The 17655-nt window shown below is 41.6% G+C and overlaps 1 protein-coding gene across 1 annotated transcript; it reads right to left on the bottom strand.

The window, feature by feature from the left end:
• Positions 1–3730: 3730 nt before the first annotated feature.
• On the bottom strand, positions 3731–8359 carry SLC30A1 (solute carrier family 30 member 1). Its single transcript, XM_027871686.1, has 2 exons — positions 7684–8359; positions 3731–5739 (listed from the first exon to the last, which is right to left on the bottom strand). The coding sequence occupies exons 1-2, from the start codon at positions 8318–8320 to the stop codon at positions 4844–4846; spliced, it is 1533 nt and encodes a 510-aa protein (XP_027727487.1). The 5' UTR covers positions 8321–8359; the 3' UTR covers positions 3731–4843.
• Positions 8360–17655: the final 9296 nt, after the last annotated feature.

Genomic DNA, 17655 nt, shown 5'->3' with positions numbered 1-17655 from the left:
GTGTTTAATACCCTCAACAAATAGCCAATCACCTCATGCAGGAAGTAGAGCACTTGGTTTCCTGACCAAAAGGCTTGGAATGATGGCTAAAATAATGCAGCAGTCATTAATTTCCCACGCCAATAATCATTGTCAAAGATCTGATTGTTTCAATTTTTCAAAGCAGTTTACTTTTTTTATTTGCTTCCTACCCATTAATTAAATATTACTTGGATCACAGCAACTGTTTATGTGTCTTATCTCCTAAGTCCCATAAGGTCAGAGACCACACACGTCCTATCTAAATTTTATATCCCTGTCTAATGGCTAGGACACTTTCATCACAAAGGAGGTTTCTAAAAATTGTTAAAAGTTGCTGTATAGGAGAGGCAAACCCCAAATGCTTGCAGAGGTATGCAGTGGGTTATAGTTTTCTTTTATAATTTTTGTCGACAGACTTGATTTCCTACCAACTGAGCCTTCTTTCAGACCCTTCTTGTTATGTGAAAACAAAATTGAGAAGCTTGTAAAAGATGATTGGGTGCTTCTTTGGCATCTTCTTTCTAACAGTAGATATATTTTCAATTAACCAATATTCCTGTTGATCTAAATATGCCCTACCAACTAGCACAGTATTTTTATTAAAAATGATAATTTTCCTTTCAACTCCTGATCAGACCCAACCCTCCTATTTATATTCAGTTCATGGCATGAAGAGCATGCACAAAATGACTAAATAGATATGTAAAAATTAGTTTATTTTTCTACTTTTAATAAATGAGAAGAGGGGGAAAACACAGTAGCTTGTCTCATATAGAACATGTATAATACATAACAATCCATAAAGCCTCATGGTGAGGTAGGAACAGCTTTGGAAAACAATGTACAGTCATAAAACATATAAAAAAAAACACACACCAAAATCGGTAAAATTTTACACAGAAAATATATTTGTATCTGCATTTAGTGAGATGACAACTGCATAAAACTGCACCACAATCTGCCTAAATAGCTGGCAATAGCAGACACTAAAACGACATTATGAAAATTCCATAAAGAATCACAGCATACACTGATGCACTTTCATTGTGCTGTTTCAAGGCAGAATGATAACATGGCCATTTCTGAGTCTTGAGCAAGACGTCTCATATACAACCATATATACTCATTGTATGCTACATTCCCTTCAGTATCTTTTTGTCAAAGACAAAATTTTTGGTTTAAAGATTTCAATTGTAGGACACACCAGAGGCCCTTCGCCAGTGAAAACGATTGCTAAGATATTCCAGGTTTTGTCAGGAAAATGAAATTGCAGCTCCACATAAGGTCTGTAAAGCTACATCAAGATGATGCTATTCAACCCTTTTTCAGAGACGGTCAAATAAAAAGGTTGACGCAGGTCTAATCTTAAACAGGAAAAGGAGAGGGAAAATATCTTCTGCTACCTTGTCAAATTTTAACACTGTTTTGTGATTCACCATTACACTGAAACTCAGCGTTAAGTCAATACTTCTATACAGTCTGAAGAGCTTCAGCACAACAATCAAGTTACTCTTCACGTTTATTTCTTCATACTCTTTGTGAAGACATTAAGACAAAAGGTGAAGAAGTGACATCTATAGCTTTCTTAAAAAAAAAAAGTATTAGCATTCAAATAAATCTTTAACCCAACAGTTACCCCACTTTAAGTATTTTCATGTTATATCCTTGTTATTTCCTTTAGTGTTTAAGTTTCTAATTTTAGAAAAAACAAATATATGAACATTAACTTAAATAGAAGTTCTTCAAAAATTATAATGGCAAGCCAAAAAGTTTTCCTTACAATCCAGCACCCTTTCTCTGACAGTGATTTTCAGTGGGGTACTTGATGGAAAAAAAAAAAATTCCTACTCAAATTGCTTGCCTTAGAAATATGGCATTCCCCCCCAAAAAAAGACACTCAAATACACTGAGTAAAAATAGTTTTTCTAATTCATATCTTTTTTTAATGCAGATGTGCACTCCAAACCCACTAATTCAACAATCACACAAGCTAAAATGTCACAATGGAGAATCTAGTCTCCCTTAAGGCTGCATTTGGCTTGGAAAAAAAATTTTCTAGATTGGTTTTAATTCTGGCACATAAGGTGCCTCCTTTTCCTACACAGTGGACAACGGACAAAATTCTAAGCGTCCATATGATAAACTCACTGATCTTGCTCACAAAGGAAAAGCCAGCTTAAAAAGCTACAAGGCAAAAGAACTGGTGCAGAAATGCAAAACGAGTTTTTTTTCCTTAAATATTGGGCTCAAGTGCCCTAAGAATTTGAGGGAGGATTCCCCCCCACCATTTCCTTTCATAAAGGCAAAAGGGATTCAAATTCTAGGAATTTTAAATACAAAACCAAACCAAAACAAAACAAAAAAAACCATGGTTTTCAACGTAACTTTGGGTTAGAAAGTGCATTATAGAGAGAAACAGTGTTTCTCTGTTAAAACTCAAAAGGTGAGTCAGTGCCCACTGCTTTTGCTATTAAATAACAAATTACTTTGAGAAGGAACACACTAGGGTACCACTTTATGCATTGTATATAAACTACTCTAAAACAAGTTATGAAAAACCAGATAACTACACCTACAGGTTACTTTTATAGTACTTTTGAGAAAAACATAGCCCTTGTCCTGTGCTTATATTTTTAAAAAATCTCAATTCTTTAGGAAACAGACCCTATTATAGTGCATTTGTTCAGAGAACCCTTCTTAGATGGTAAGATATTTTACCAGTTTTTTTTTTGTATCATTACTGAAATGTTTACAAAATATAAACTCGGCTTTGAAATACCTTAATAAAATATTCCATACTTTACAATGTTAAATCAGGAATGCACATGATAATGGTACAATTAGCAGCTTTCTACTTGTTTACCCACATAATGAGATTCCCCCGTTTTATGTTAGAAAGATTTAAATTTGCACAAAATTTAAAGATACCTATTAGCTTAGGAATTATCAATTGAATTATGAGGGTGATATATTAGCAAAATAGTATTAAGAGACCCCAATTGGCAGGTTACAGTTTTGGCCCATTTTAGCAAACCTGAATTTATAAACTGTGTTCCCATTGTTCTCCAAGCACAAATCACTGTCATTCTTAATGGAATATACGCTGTCCATTAACATGGCCTATTTAAAAAATAATAAGCCCATTGCCAGCAACAGGCATACACTAGAAGGGGAAAACTTATGCCTGCTACTATAAGAATTATACACTAAAAAAGAAATTTCTAATTCCAGTCTTTTTTAATATCTTTATCTTAAACTTTGCATTTAAATAGTGAATTGTTTTCTAATTCAAAAAGATATGCCATTTCCGAAGTAGTCATCTATAAAAACAACTGAAGTAGGACACTATGCTCTTGGCAAAATAGTTCTATGTAGGATAACTGATGTCCATCAATATTAGTCTCATTACAGACAAAAAATCTACACAATAAAAAAGCATAATGATTCTTCCAAGCAAGACAATTTTTTTAAACGTCTTAAATACTGTTTAAGTAACTGTACTTAAAAAGAAACAGCAATAAGAAAACAGTTAAAAGCAATTTCAGTCATAGTTCAGTCAACTCATGTGTAGGTGTTATGGTATATATTCAAAATAAGTCACTGTTGGAAGACCTGAGCAATGACAAGACATTATAGAAGTGAGAAGTTCAGCCTTAATTATAAATTTAATTTTTAAAGGACTCAATACTGAAGAGATATTAACCTCCCATTTTTTTTTTTCTCCCTAGTAAGTGGCTCACAAAGAAACAAAAACACTATTTGTAAAACTCGGCTTTCTTCTAAATCTATTTGGGGATAGATGCCATGAAATAACTTGAGAACAGCATCTTTGAGACACCTATTAAAGAGTTAAATTATATACATAGATACTCTGAGTAAACTTTCGAGCCTTCAGTATTACTAATGGAGACCAATCTTCTTTCAAACATAAGCAGTGCTGGTGAACACCTCTATATAATGTACATATTCATAATTTTTTGAAAGACAAGTGTTTTATGCATGTATTGAAAGTTTTTAAACAATCCAAATGTTCTTCCAAACATTAACAAGTTATAAAAGAATCTAAATGATGTTCAGTTGGGTGAACTTCTATATTCTTCTTCAAACGCTCTATTATATGTATAAAATGCAGTTTCTCATTAATTGTCTCACATTGCAACTGGAATAATACTCAGCAATAAAGAAGAGGACTTAATACAAGATAGTAATTGATCTTTTTCTTGGTAAAACGATAAAATTGCTCCACATGGAAAAAAAAATGGAATTACTTTTCCCATTAACATCCATGAGTCGGTTTAAAAAAAAAAATGCTACCATTATGCTATGTAATAATTTCAAAAGGGGAAAGGGAAATGTAATCTAAACTAAGGAAACAAAAAAAAATACTATTTCAAGTTTCATCAAGAAATCTCAAATAAAAGTAAAATATTGGGTGAGGGGAAAGACAAAGCAGAGAAGTTCTAGTAACGAATTAATTTTAATTTATTTATCCCCAATTAAATTTTGCTACGGGAAAACTAAAATCAAAAGTATCATTGTTATACAAGGTTTATACTTATTTTTAACAAAAAAATGTAACATAGTGTTAAAACTGGCTTTCCAAAATTGTTACAGCATAGCTGTACTGTGCACTGATAATCACAAAGTTGTAATATAAAACTTTGTGTTATGCAATTCCATTATGTTCTTACAAAAATAGAATTAAACAGTGTGACCAAAACAAGGACTTCAGCAATTATACTACTTGGCAACTTAAGATTTCAACAGAGAGTCTCTTCCTCTTGCAGATGAAAACCAGTTGAACATCACACGTGTTGAAAACTTACATAGATGATTCTGGTTGCTTATCTGGCATCTTCTTTATGTCTACCATAACAGCTGGTATACTATCAATTTTAGTCCTCTTGGGCTGCTTCTCTAAATTGTCACTAAGTTCTAAACAAGAAATGCTAACTGCAGAACTCCTTTCTATTTCCCTTCCAGAATTGCTTTTTTGTGTGGTCCCACAACATTGCTTCAGCGCACACTGAGTTCTACAGGCAAGCTCGCATGGGGCAACACTTGATTTAGCGCCTACACTAGCAAATTCAGGCTGAATGGTAGTGGCATGGATTCCGTGATTGTGAAAAACGTCTTTAATTGTTTTAGCCACCTCCATGTAGGATGCAGGGTCGTGACATTTTATGTGAGCAGTGGCGATGATTCTGCTTCCAGCAAGCTGCCAAATATGCAATTCATGAACTTCTTCAACTCCTTCAACATTTCGAAGTTCTATTTTCAAATTTCTGATATCTACTTGTTTAGGTACAGTTTGCAAAAGGATAAGGGCAGATTCTTTAAGTAATGGATAAGTGGTGTAAAGAAGTATGCCAACCATCACAAGACAAAGAGTTGGATCTAAATATAGCACCCAGCAAGGACCAGCCTCTTCTACTGGTTCAGTACTATTAATTAGACCTACAAATGCCTGGCAGGGCTCAGCAACACATGGGTTCTTACAGATTCCATCAGAACAAGATTTCCAAGAAAAGAAAAAGACCAAGGCATTTATCACTACAATTACTGAACCCAAGGCATCTCCAAAGACATGCAGAAAAACTCCACGCATGTTAAGTTGTCCACTATTATCTTCGTCTTCGGAATCTAAATTGTCTGAATCATCACCAATAAGATTCCCATTAACTTGGACATCCATTGCACGATTTCTGGCTTGTTCCTCTACAAAGAGATGCAAAAATTATTACCACACATTTACAAAATGCTCACACAAAAGCTGTATTCTTAGAACTGCTTTTTGGGGGTAAGATTAATGATAACAGCCTGGATGGTCTTTAGTGCCCCTAGAATATAAATTGATACTTATGGGTGGGCATAACCTTAATTATAGCTTCTTTGAATGGGTACTTATTAAATCATTAAATTAATTCTGCCTCTCTCCCTTATTAAGAGGGGGAAAAATTTGTTTAACCAAAAAAAAAAAAAAGTTTAGCAAAGATCTCTGCAGACCTGCAGGAACAAAAAGGTAAATCCAAGGGCTCTAAATTCAACTACCTGGAAATAACCCACTATTATAGTGACTACTGGACACTGAATTCCAGGTTTTGTTTTGTTTTGTTTTTTAGTCATTCATATTTTTTCTGATACCTTGAACTTAAAATCAATGTCAGTTTGTATCATTCATTCAAATATGACATTTAATGAGGCTGAGGAATGGACAACAGCAATCAACAATTGCAGAGACTTATATAAAAACTGAACTTTCTTTCTCTCAGGTTCCTTTTAACTCTATTTAAAAAATAAAATCTACTAAAGAACCATATACTTAGGCAGTTTAATAACTGGAACCAACATCCTATTTCGGAGTAGGAAGAAATCCATAAAAGGCTGAGTTAAATCATTTAATCCCATCTTTTCAATGACTAATTTCCATAACTTAAATGGATGAGATATCATGGCTTTTGTTTTAGGATGATTCTGAAATCATTAAATTGGGCCCATCAGACTGCCAACGCTTAGAGAGGTAAAATCAGAAATGATTTCACAAGACTAGGGATGAAATGGACCAACATTGCCATTCATAAAAGAAAATCTTTAACCAAATGCTTGTTGAATGGAAAAACGAACAGAGTTTTTTTCTCTGTTCCCCAGGAAGTATGGGAAATTAAACCCATTATCCAGAAAGAAATATGCCACCATCCCCCATAGGTTTTTTGCTAAACAGATCACCACCAGCCCCGAACTTGGCTCAGTGTGGACTAACTACTGTCAGAGTTAAGTCCTAGAGATAACCCAGCTGCCCGTATCTGTTTCCCTCTGGTAATCACAGGATCATAGGATATTAGAGCTGGCGTGGACCTAGGCTATCGCTATCCCATACTCCACCATTCAGTAACACCGGAATTCTTTGCAATTTCTGGCACAGGGCACCGACTCCCTCCCACAGTGCCTTTTCCCTGGCCCCTGGTCCCTGGTCCCCATGCCTTGAACGCTCTCTTTCTTCCCTCACCTTTAACTCCCTGCTTCCTTCAAGTCTCATCTTAAATCCTTTCTCCAAGAGGCCTTTACCCGGTGAGAGATTACACCAATTTACTATCTATCTATCATTTCTCTAATACGTAGTTCTTTGCATGTCGCCGCCGACACCCAATAGAACGTGAGCTCCTTGAGGGCAGAGACTCTCCCGGCCTTTCTCCGAACCCCCCACGCAGGTTAGCGGCGTGCCCGGCAAACAAGGCTCATGGGCTTAACCTGAGGTTGTCAGTCCAGCATCCTTCTTTTTAAAGAAGGGAAAACTTGGGCCCAGGGAGGTAGGTGATTTATTTGCCCCCCACCCCCCACCCCCCACCCCCAGCGAGTGGCAGAACCAGGACTGGAAGGAATCCAGGCGCCTTCCTCCTGACAAATTCAGCCCTCTTCCCCCGCAACCCAGCCAGCTATCCCTACGAGGCTCGGGTGGGTGTGTGTCGGGTGGGCAGGGGATGTCAAGACTCTCCACGTGGGGGAAAGCGAGGGGAGGGAAGCCGGCTGCGCCCGCGTCCAACAGCAGAGGGCGGTGCGGTCCCCCTCTCCCCTCACTCCCAGGGCCGGGGCGGGGGTCAGCAGCCGCTCCGGAGCCCCCAGCCCGCAGCCAGCGCGGGGAGCGGCGACCGCCCTCCTTCCTACCTGCTCGGTCCAGCTTCATTCCGTTCGAGTTGCTGCTGTTGATGACCAAGTTGTTGGTCTCCTCCCGGTCGGCGGCCCGCTCGCTCTCCGTCACGTTGCTGTTGTTGCCCCCGCTGCGGTTGCTCTTGCCCCGGACCCCCTTGGCGAGGCCGTGGCTGTGACCGTGCCCCCCGTGGGAGTGGCCGTGGCCGCCCCCGCCGGGCCCGCCCCCGTCCCCGAAGCCACTGTGGTGGTGGAAGAGGCAGAGCCCCAGCAGGTTGACCACGAGCCCGGCCACGCCGACCCCGAGGACCACCAGCGGCTGCTGCATCTCGTGGGGCTCGATGAAGCGCTCGATGGCCTCCAGCAGGATGGCGAAGCAGAGGCCGGTCAGGAAGATGGCGTTCACCAGCGCGCCCATCACCTCGGCCCGGATCCAGCCGAACGTGTTCTTCTGGGTGGACTGGGTCCGCCGGGCGAAGCGCTCAGCCACCAAGGCCACGATGAGGGCCAGCACGTCGGACAGCATGTGGAACGAGTCCGAGAGCATCGCCAGCGACGAGGTCAGCCGGCTCACCACCACCTCCAGCACCATGAACATGAAGGTCAGAGACAGCATGCACAGCAGCCGGGCCCGGTTCCGACCCCAGCACCCCATGGCTGCGGGACCCGTCAAGCCCGGGATGGGCCCTACGCAGCGAAAGCGGGGCCCGCGGGCGGGCCGGAGACGCTGCCCAGCGAAGGGGGACCCCGCGCGGTACCAAGCCCCGCCGGGGCCGCCGGGAGCCCGAGGGAACCGACCTTCCTCCAACTACTACGGCCGAGACCCTCCGGGGCTAGGGGTAGAAGACCCTGCGGGGCCCGGCTGAGCGCCTCAAGCTCCCCTCCGCGCCTGAGCAGGAGTCGGAGCCGGAGCCGGAGCCGGAGCCGGAGCCGAAGCCGAAGCCGAAGCCGAAGCCGAAACCGAGACGAGACTCGGCGCTCCCTTCCAAAGGGGCGGTGGCGGAGGCGACAGGCAGCTGAAGCCGGCGCCCGGAGCCGAGCGGAGGGAAGAGGGCGGGGGCTGAGGCAGCGACGGCGCCGGGTGAGGAGCAGCTCCGCGCCGGGGGTGGGAGCCGGGCATCTGGGGCCGCCGGGACTCGGGACTGCGGGCTCCTCGATCCCGCGAATCCTCGGTCTGGCTCTGGCGACCGACGAGCTTAAGAGCGGAGAGAAGGAGGAGGCGGCGGCGGAAAGGAGAAGCGAGGAGAAGGAGAAGGAGGAGGCGGCGGCTGCACTCGGCCCCGTCTCGGGCTCTCTCTTCACCCCCCCCCGCCTTTGCAGACGGTTTACAAAAAAACTTTGCTTTGCACTCGGAACCCCCGTTTTCACACGGACCCGTGCGTGACACTGTCCCTGGCGCCCCGCCCACCCGCCTCCTCATTCGCCAGGATGCCCTCACGACAGACACTTTGCCCCGCCTTCCAGGGTTAGTTATTGGGTGACGGCTTGGCGGGGCGGGAGGGGGGCGGAGTAGCTGCTCGAATCGATGGGGGTGGGGCTTTCCCTTCCCGGCGCCGGGTGTAGGGTTGGGGTTGCCGGGTGCAGCCGGTGGCGTGGGGGGCGTGTGGAATAAGGCCGGGTGCAGTGGAAAGGAGAGGGGTGGTTGTGGAAATCTTCCAGACGGGGTACGAGCCGTGGCCGCCCTGAGTGCCCCGGAGTCCCTGCGCCAAGCATACTTGTCTCTTCATCCTCCTGCCCTCATGCGCAGAGACTAGTGTCTCCCAAGGCAACCGCTAGACTTTGGTCCTCCAAACCCGGGTCCACGTGGGAAAGGGCAGGGCAGTCGCTGTCAGTCAGGCTCAGGGCTGTATTCTCTGCTGGGCTTCGGCGGGAGCCTCGTAGGAAAGAGGAGCCTCGCTTCCTGACGCCGCGGGAGACCTAGTATGCCAGGGAAGTTTGGTCAGTAAGGTCCTCTGGAAAGGACCTAATGCGTATCGGACAAACGTGAACGACTGTCACTGTGCTTGTTGGGCACAAAACAAATCAAGTGTGCGTGTGTGTGCCAACCTAGACAAGCCCTTTTACCTCTGGGCCTCAGCTTTTCCATCTGTAAAATGAAAAGGTTTGTCCAGAAGACCTACAAGGATCCCTTCCTGCTCCTAAAACTACTAACCTCTGTGTCCTCTTTCAACCCTCTCATTTTTACAGGTGAGGAAACTGAGGCCCAGAGGTGAAGTGACTCCAAGTCACACAGGTAGAAGGTAGCCAAACTAGGATTTGAACCCAGGCTGTCAGACAGCAAATATAATTCCCTCCCTGATTAAAAAAAATTCCATAAGCCTATATAAATTTGTTTTCTAAATGGATCTGGTGAGTTTTTGTAAGACAAGTAATCACTGGCACTGGAGATAGAAAACAAGAACACAAAATAGATCTTGCCTTCTAGCTTGCACCATCAGGATAGAAATTCTCCCAGCATCTCAAATTCAGCATGTCCCAAACCGAATTCGTTCTCTTTCTATCTAATCCTGCCCTTCACCCTGACTTCCTTACTTTTGTTGGGGTTACCACTATCCTCTCAGTCACCCAGGCTATATAAATGCTAGCTGTTGTAACTATGTGAAATGTTACTACACTAAGGACCAATGCTTAATAGCTTAATGAATGTTTGTTGAATTGGATGAATTAAATGTTCAGGGCCTTGCCAGTTCTCACCTGGACTCTTTTTTTTTTTTTAAGGCAATTGGGGTTAAGTGACTTGCCCAGGGTCACACAGCTAGTAAGTGTCAAGTGTTTGGTCTGAGGCCAGATCTGAACTCAGGTCCTCCTGATTTCAGGGCCAGTGCTCTATCCTTTGCGCCATCTAGGTGCCCCTTCACCTGGACTCTTTAAACTGTCTCCTAACATCACAGGATCGTGATATTTAAATTCTGAAAGGATTCAGAAATCATTTAGTCCAAACTTTGTATTTTATCCTTGAAGATAATGAAGTTAAGAGAAGTTTTCGTAACTTGATCTCTCTTCCCCAATCTGTCCTTCACATTGGTATCTAATTTTATTGTGACTGGGCTTGACTTCTCCTGTGTCTGAATCACATTCTAACTTGTGTTAGTATTATTTTTCTAGGTCTCATCCTCCCTGCTGGATTTTAAGCTTCTTGAGGTTAGGAACTACACCATTAAAAAACAAAACAAAAAATTAGTACATAGTAGTAATGTCTAACATTTATGTGGTGGTTTAAGACTTGCAAAGTGCTTCACATATTCTTATTTCATTTGATCCTCACAACATGTCTGTGAAGTAGAAGCTGTTATTATCCACATTTTATGAGGAAATTGAGGCTGAGAAGGATTAAATGATTCGCCAAGGGTCACAAGTGAGTGAGTGCCTGGGGTGAAATTCAAACTCAGGTCTTCCTGATTCCAGTCAGCATTCTATAGACTACATCCTACTGTGTCTAGTAATAATTTAGTAAGTGTGTGTTGAATTGAATCTTATCAAATTGAACTGAAAATTCTGAGGATTGTCTAAGGGGAAAGCCTCTGACCCTAGAAAGAAGAGGTAGAAAGGGGTTTGTCTGTTGGACTTAAAAAAGCTGTGTCCCTAGAAAGGGCCTTAACTAAAAGTACCTTTTTGGTTTTTAGATTGTGACTCCCAGAAATACTCATTTGGAGATTGCATGCATTTTAGGGTCCTAGTAAGCTGTTTGTGGTTTTTTTGTGCCTTCCCTCCTCCCTACCCCCTTCCTTCAATTATTGTAGTTATAATAAAACCTGCCTCTGGGACATTATGACGTGACATGTAAAGGCCCAGTCTCCCTGGTGGGTGATTACTGAGACTACCCCAAGATTCTGGGAAAGGGATTTGAGCCATTAATTGGGAAGTCCTCCTTTAAGGCAAGCTGGGCCCATCATGCCCATATGCAAAGTTTACATGAGAATTTATAGGTTTGGGCAGGGCCAGTTAGGGGAAGCAAAAAAACATAAATAGCTAGGAAATGAGTAACAGCCCTCCCAAAATAGTTAAACTGAAAGAATATTAATAGAAGTTGCACAGATACACGAAAGTTTGACCTCCTAGATGTGGAATTTCAATTGTCAGTCTCCTTGACAATCAGTTTCATTTTCAATGTAGTTTCTAGAATGTGAGCCCTTTGAAGAGAAGCATGTTTTTGCCTTTCTCTAGCTCCATAGTATTTACCACAGTAATTGGTACCTAGTGATCAATTAAAAAGTGCTTGTTGATTGACTTCTGGTGTATACTCACATTCCTGAATGTTAACACACCTCCTATATCCAATTATTTGTCAAGACTTGTTGTAACTCATCTCTGCTAGAAGCCCTCTTCTCTCTTCTCACACTGCCACCATGTTGCTTGAGGCGCCCATCACATCCAGACTATTGCAATAGCCTGCTAGGTTTTTTCACTGAAAACAAATCTCTTACCCACCATAATACTGCCTCCACTCAGCTGTCAAATTGACCTTGAAATGCAGATCTGACCATGCCACCTTTCTTTTCAATAAACTCTAGTGGTTCCCTATTACCTCCAGATTCAAATATACAGTCCTCTGATTTTTAAAGTCCTTCATCACATTCTTCCTTTCCAGTCTTCTTTCACCTTACTCCTCTCTACATAGTCAGTGACTCTGGCTTCCTTGCTGTTCCCTAAACACTACACCCCATCTCTAGATTGTGTTTCCACTAGCCATCCTCCACGTCTAGAACGTCTGCCTCCTCACCTCTGCCTCCTCGATTCCCTGGCCTCCCTCAAGTTTTGCTCCCTCAGCAAAAGTCCCATCTTCTGCAACAAGCCTTTCCAGTCCTCCTTAATCTTAGTGCCTTTCTTCAAGACCACCCCCAATTTATCATGTGCACTATATGTGTTATTTGTACATGGTTGTTTGCATGTTGACTCCCCCATTAGACTGTGAGCTCTTGGAGGGCAGGGACTATTTTTCTGGTGGTGGAGGTTTTGACCTTTCTTTGCTTCCCTAGTGCTTAGCATGGTGCCAAGACACATAGTAGAACTTGATTGGTACTAGGTGATTGGCTGCCTACAAGTCATCAAATGATAGGATTGTCAAGGATTTCTACTTGTTCAACCTGATGATTTAATAAGTGATGACAGTGAGGTCCGGAGAGGTGAAGAATCTGCCTAAGGTCAACTAGGCAGTAACTTGGCAAGGCTAGGATTGGAGGCCAGACCCTCAGACTTCAATTCTAGCACTCTTTCCACTTTTTTTCATTCAATCATTCCAATTGGTTATTTGGCATGAAGTAGGCAAAAAGAGCACAGGTGTGGTCTTGAGAGCCAGCCTTGGAGCCAGGAAGACCTGCTTCAGTTCCTGCCACTGACATATGCTGGCTGTGTGACCTTGGGCAAATCACCTGACCTCTCAGGTGCTCTAGGCAACTCTCTAAGATTATAAATTGCAGAGCAGATTCTTGATGACTTGTAGTGATAAAAGGAGTATCCTGAGTAAAAAAATAAATGAGTGGAATCACAGGTGCAGTCCCCATCCTAGGTCACTTAGCCTACCACTTGTCAGTTAATTGTCTTAGTGACATAGCCCAAATGTATTAAAAGTGAGATTACACTTTCAAAGTAGCCAAGTAATTCAGTTCATTACTACACTGAGCAATCCTCCTGGTTGATTAGGGCTCCCAGGCCCCATTTTCTTATCTGACAGACTCTTCTTTAATTCACTGAAAATTCACACTAATTAAGCATCGCCTCACCCATAAATATGGGGAGAATGTTCCTTTTTTGGAAAAAGAAACTGCCCCTTTGGATGAATGTCAGGGTATCAGTACTAATCAGAATATTTCACAGCCTCTGGGCTTCAGGTGAGGCCTGTGTTCTCCTGAATCCCACAAGACTCCACTCCATTTCTCAGCTCCAGGCATTCTCTCTGGCTGTCTTCCATGCCTGGAATGCTCTCCCTCCTTGTCTCTGCCTCCTGGCTTTCCTAGTTTCATATAAGTCCCAACTAAAATCTCACCTTCTACAGAATCCAACCCCTCTTAATTCTAGGGCTTTCTCTCTCTTATTTATTTCCTACTTGTCCTGTGTATAGCTTGTTTGCATATTTCTTTACTTGTCATCTCCCCCCCATTAGACTGTAAGATTGAGGGTAGAGACTGTCTTTTGCCTCTTTTTTGCAATTCCGGTGATTAGAACACTGCCTGGCATGTAGTAGGTACTTAATGTTTATTGACCTGTTGACTGAATCCAAACAGATGTATGAGAACCCTATTCCTCCTGAGTTCTGTGAGCCACTCACTGCACACATGGTCAGTGATCATTTGGATAGAAACTTAGGCACTAGTTTGAAAAGATTCTATTTTTGAAAAAAATCTGAATCCTTGGATGACAGCAACCTGTAACTGGACAGAAGAAAGTGGCTGTAAAGAAAGACAAAACCATGTAAAAATTCAACTCTCCTTGGAAGATTATACAGTAGTTAAATTTAGGGTGTCACTTAAGGCAGCCTTTAAAATTCTACTTTTGACCATTAAATTTGCATGGAAAGAAAGTTTCTGGGGGCTGGTCGGTACAGGTTCTCTTTTTGAAGGGCCCGTGGGCAGTTGTTACGACTGTCAACTCACATCTCAGGCAACCAGACCTAAAGGTCACCATTTGAGTTTTGGCTGCCCCTAGAGGGAATAGGCCCTGGACTGAAAGAACAAACAAGTAACAATAAAATAACAAAGTACAGAAAGAACACAAAGGCATTTAGAAGGGAAACCATAAGAAAGAAATGGGTCGAAGCAGGAAACAGTGTTCATTACAAAGGGGAAACAGGAATAACATGGAGAGTGGAATGTACAGTGAAAAGCCTGAGACAAAGGGTTGTTTTTATTTATTTATGTTTTAAGCCAAAGAATTCCAGGTAAGGGTAAATAAGAAGTGTTAAACTACACATTATGTAGAAATGAAACATGTGCATGCAAGTATCTACTACTGATCTTGTGAAATGATATTAAAAGGATTGATTCACACAGGGTAAACCCCCAGTGAAAAGTATTGTTATTTACAAAAGATGTTGTATAAATATCAAAGTAATGTCCTAGGTCAAATTGCTGGTTTTTAGGGATGTGTCTAGAGTCATTCTACAGAGTTCTACTTCATGTGGTATTGAGGACTTTATATGCCTATACACAAGTTTTTTTACTCCATCACATGAGAAAAATGGAGTCTTTCAGCGGAATATGATAAAAAGATAATATGCTTGGGAATTGGGCCTGGATTTTCATCTCACGTCAGCCTCTAATTAACTGTGTGACTGACCTTGGGCAGGTCATTTAACCTTTATGTGCCTCATTCTCCTCATTTATAAAATGAGGGAGACAGTAATTATTCAAACTTCTCTAGTAGTTTAAAGGTTACGTGGCACTTTCCCCACAAAATCTTTGCCAAGTTATAAATATTATTATGAGAAACTGAGGTTCAAAAAAGTGACTTTACCCAGATCACAAATCTAGTAAGTGTTGAAGCTGGGATTCAAAACAGAAAAAAAAAAAAAAAAGATGAAGCCTTGGAAGCAATGCAGGTACTTTTCAAATACTCAAGTGAATCTCCCTGGGGGCCATCTCCAGTCATCCTGGTCTAAATCTTGCCACTGGATCCAGATGGCTCTAGAGGAGAAAGTGAGACTGGTGACGTTTGCACAGCCCTCCCTCACTTAGATCCAATTCACTGGCAAGTCAAGACATCACCTTTTTGATGTCATGGTCCTCTTCGAGAATGAAGGACAAACAACAACAAGCACCTGTTCTTATCTGTATAATGAGGCATTTGGACTAAATGGTTACTAAGGTACCCCCCCCCAACTCTAAAAGTCTATGGTCCTGTGAGATAACTGGCAGCAGATATTTGGGCAAGACACTTTTTAATGGGGAGTTGATCCATTCAGGACAACACATTACAAAGCAAAAAAGTTGCTTAATGCACAGGATTAGAGCGGAAAGTTATTCTTAAGAGAGATTTCTATCGAGTAATGAGAGCTTGTTAATAATAATAGCATTTATATAGATGGTGCTTTAAGGTTTGTATAGCACTTTACAAACATTATCTCACTTTACCCACACAACAACCCTTGAAGGTAGTGCTATTATCATCCCCATTTCACAGATGAGGAAACTAAGGCAGGTAGCATTAAGTGACTTGCCCAGGGTTACTCAGCTAATAAGTGGCTGAAGCTTGATTTGAACTCAGGTCTTCCAGATTCTAGGTACATCGGTTTATCCACTGCACCACCTAGCTTTTCTCTACTCTAGGGATGTTTCTGTATAGATAACTGGTATTGGTCTTTCTAAAGATAAAAACATCCTTTCTCCTGTACAATCAGTGCTAGAAACACACTGACAAATTCTTGTTCTTTGACTTTTCTATTTGTCAACTCTATACAGACCATTTATCCTCTCTGTATAATGTATGTACCTAGTTATTTACATGTTATATTAAAATGGACATGTTACATTAAAATGGACACAACTTGGAGGCAAGGATTGTTGAGGTTTTGTTTTATTTCGCCTTCTTTTTAACCCCGGCACTTAGCACAATGCCTGGCCCATACTAAATGCTTAATAAATGATGGTTGTTTCACTGACTGACAGACTTGATCACTCTTCTGTTATGGCAGTAGTTCAGACCTGTTACTTTTAGTTAGATTGCAGCATATTTCATATTAGTTATTATATTTTAGTTAATTTATGTTTAATTATCTTTATTATTCATATTATTGTGTTACATATTATTATATTTATTATTTAATGTATATTTAGTTACATTACAGTTTAGGAGAGGCAACCTGGCATGGTGGATAGAAGATGACCTTGGAGACAAGAAGACTTGGGTCCTTGTCATGCTTCTAAGACATGATGTCTGTGTAACTTGGGCAAGTCACTTATCCTCTGAACACCCCAGTCAACTCTCAGAGACTTAAATTGCCGCAGAGTTGCCAATCAGCATTGGTAGAGATACCAATGAAATTCACAAAGCATAGGATCATAGATTTAAATATGGAAAGGACCTGAGATGTTATTTAGCCCTATCCTCTCATTTCACAGATGATGAAACTGAGGTCCAAAGAGGAGAAGTCATGTGCTCATGGTCACAAAGGTAGTAAGCAGACCAAAAAGAAAAAAGCCTAATAGCCCTGATGAAATTTAGAAGCCAGCCTGGTCCTTTGATCAGAATTATGAGAAAGCCCCAATGGTTAATCAAACCTTGATAAAATTTGGAACCTTGGTTTTAATCAGTTGCATGTTTACAAAGTATCTGAGAGGCTGACTTTTTTTTTAACCTTGTTCCCAAATTCTGGAGGTCTACTCTGTTTGGGGCTTTGCCACTCCCTAGCGGCTGTTAAGATATTACAAATCTGAAGAGAATGAATCTCTATTTGAGTTTTCCTTAACAGGTCTTATTCCTACCTAATTCTCTAACTTGAATGCATTATTCACTGTCTTCCTAGTAATTTATTTGTTTGCAAGTTGTCTATTATCCATAGTTTCCCCTTCCTTCTTTCATAGGCTTCCCAAAAGTTAGAATCTTGCTCTCAGAGCCTGTTAATGAGATGCAAAAGTTTGCATCCATCTTAGCCCACCCTGAAAGGCAGCTATTACTTCACAGAGAGAACATTCCATTCATAAGGCTGTTTCTCACCCTTGCAAATTAAATTAATTGTCTTGTCCTCCCAGAAAAAAAAATTCTTTAAGTTGATCAAATTCCAGCTGTGAAAAAAAATTTGTTTTTACTTTTTTTCAGTGCATGAGAAGATAATTATTTTGTGGTTTTTAGTCATATTTTCAACATTCTTAATAACCAAAGTGCCCTGGGGTTCCTTAATAATTTGGGTTGGGCTAAGGGCCCCTAGCAAGGTTGAGGGTCCCCTAACTCAAACCTCTCATTACCTAACAGGAAATGCCTTCTCCATCAGACATTACTACTCCAGTAATGACAGGGATCCTAAAAGACTAGAAGAATAAAAGGTGTTTAATATTTGAA

The sequence above is a fragment of the Vombatus ursinus genome, unplaced genomic scaffold (genome assembly GCF_900497805.2).
Source record: "Vombatus ursinus unplaced genomic scaffold, bare-nosed wombat genome assembly UNPS02014798.1, whole genome shotgun sequence".
NCBI lineage: Eukaryota > Metazoa > Chordata > Mammalia > Diprotodontia > Vombatidae > Vombatus > Vombatus ursinus.
This window is presented reverse-complemented; position numbering and strand designations above follow the sequence as displayed.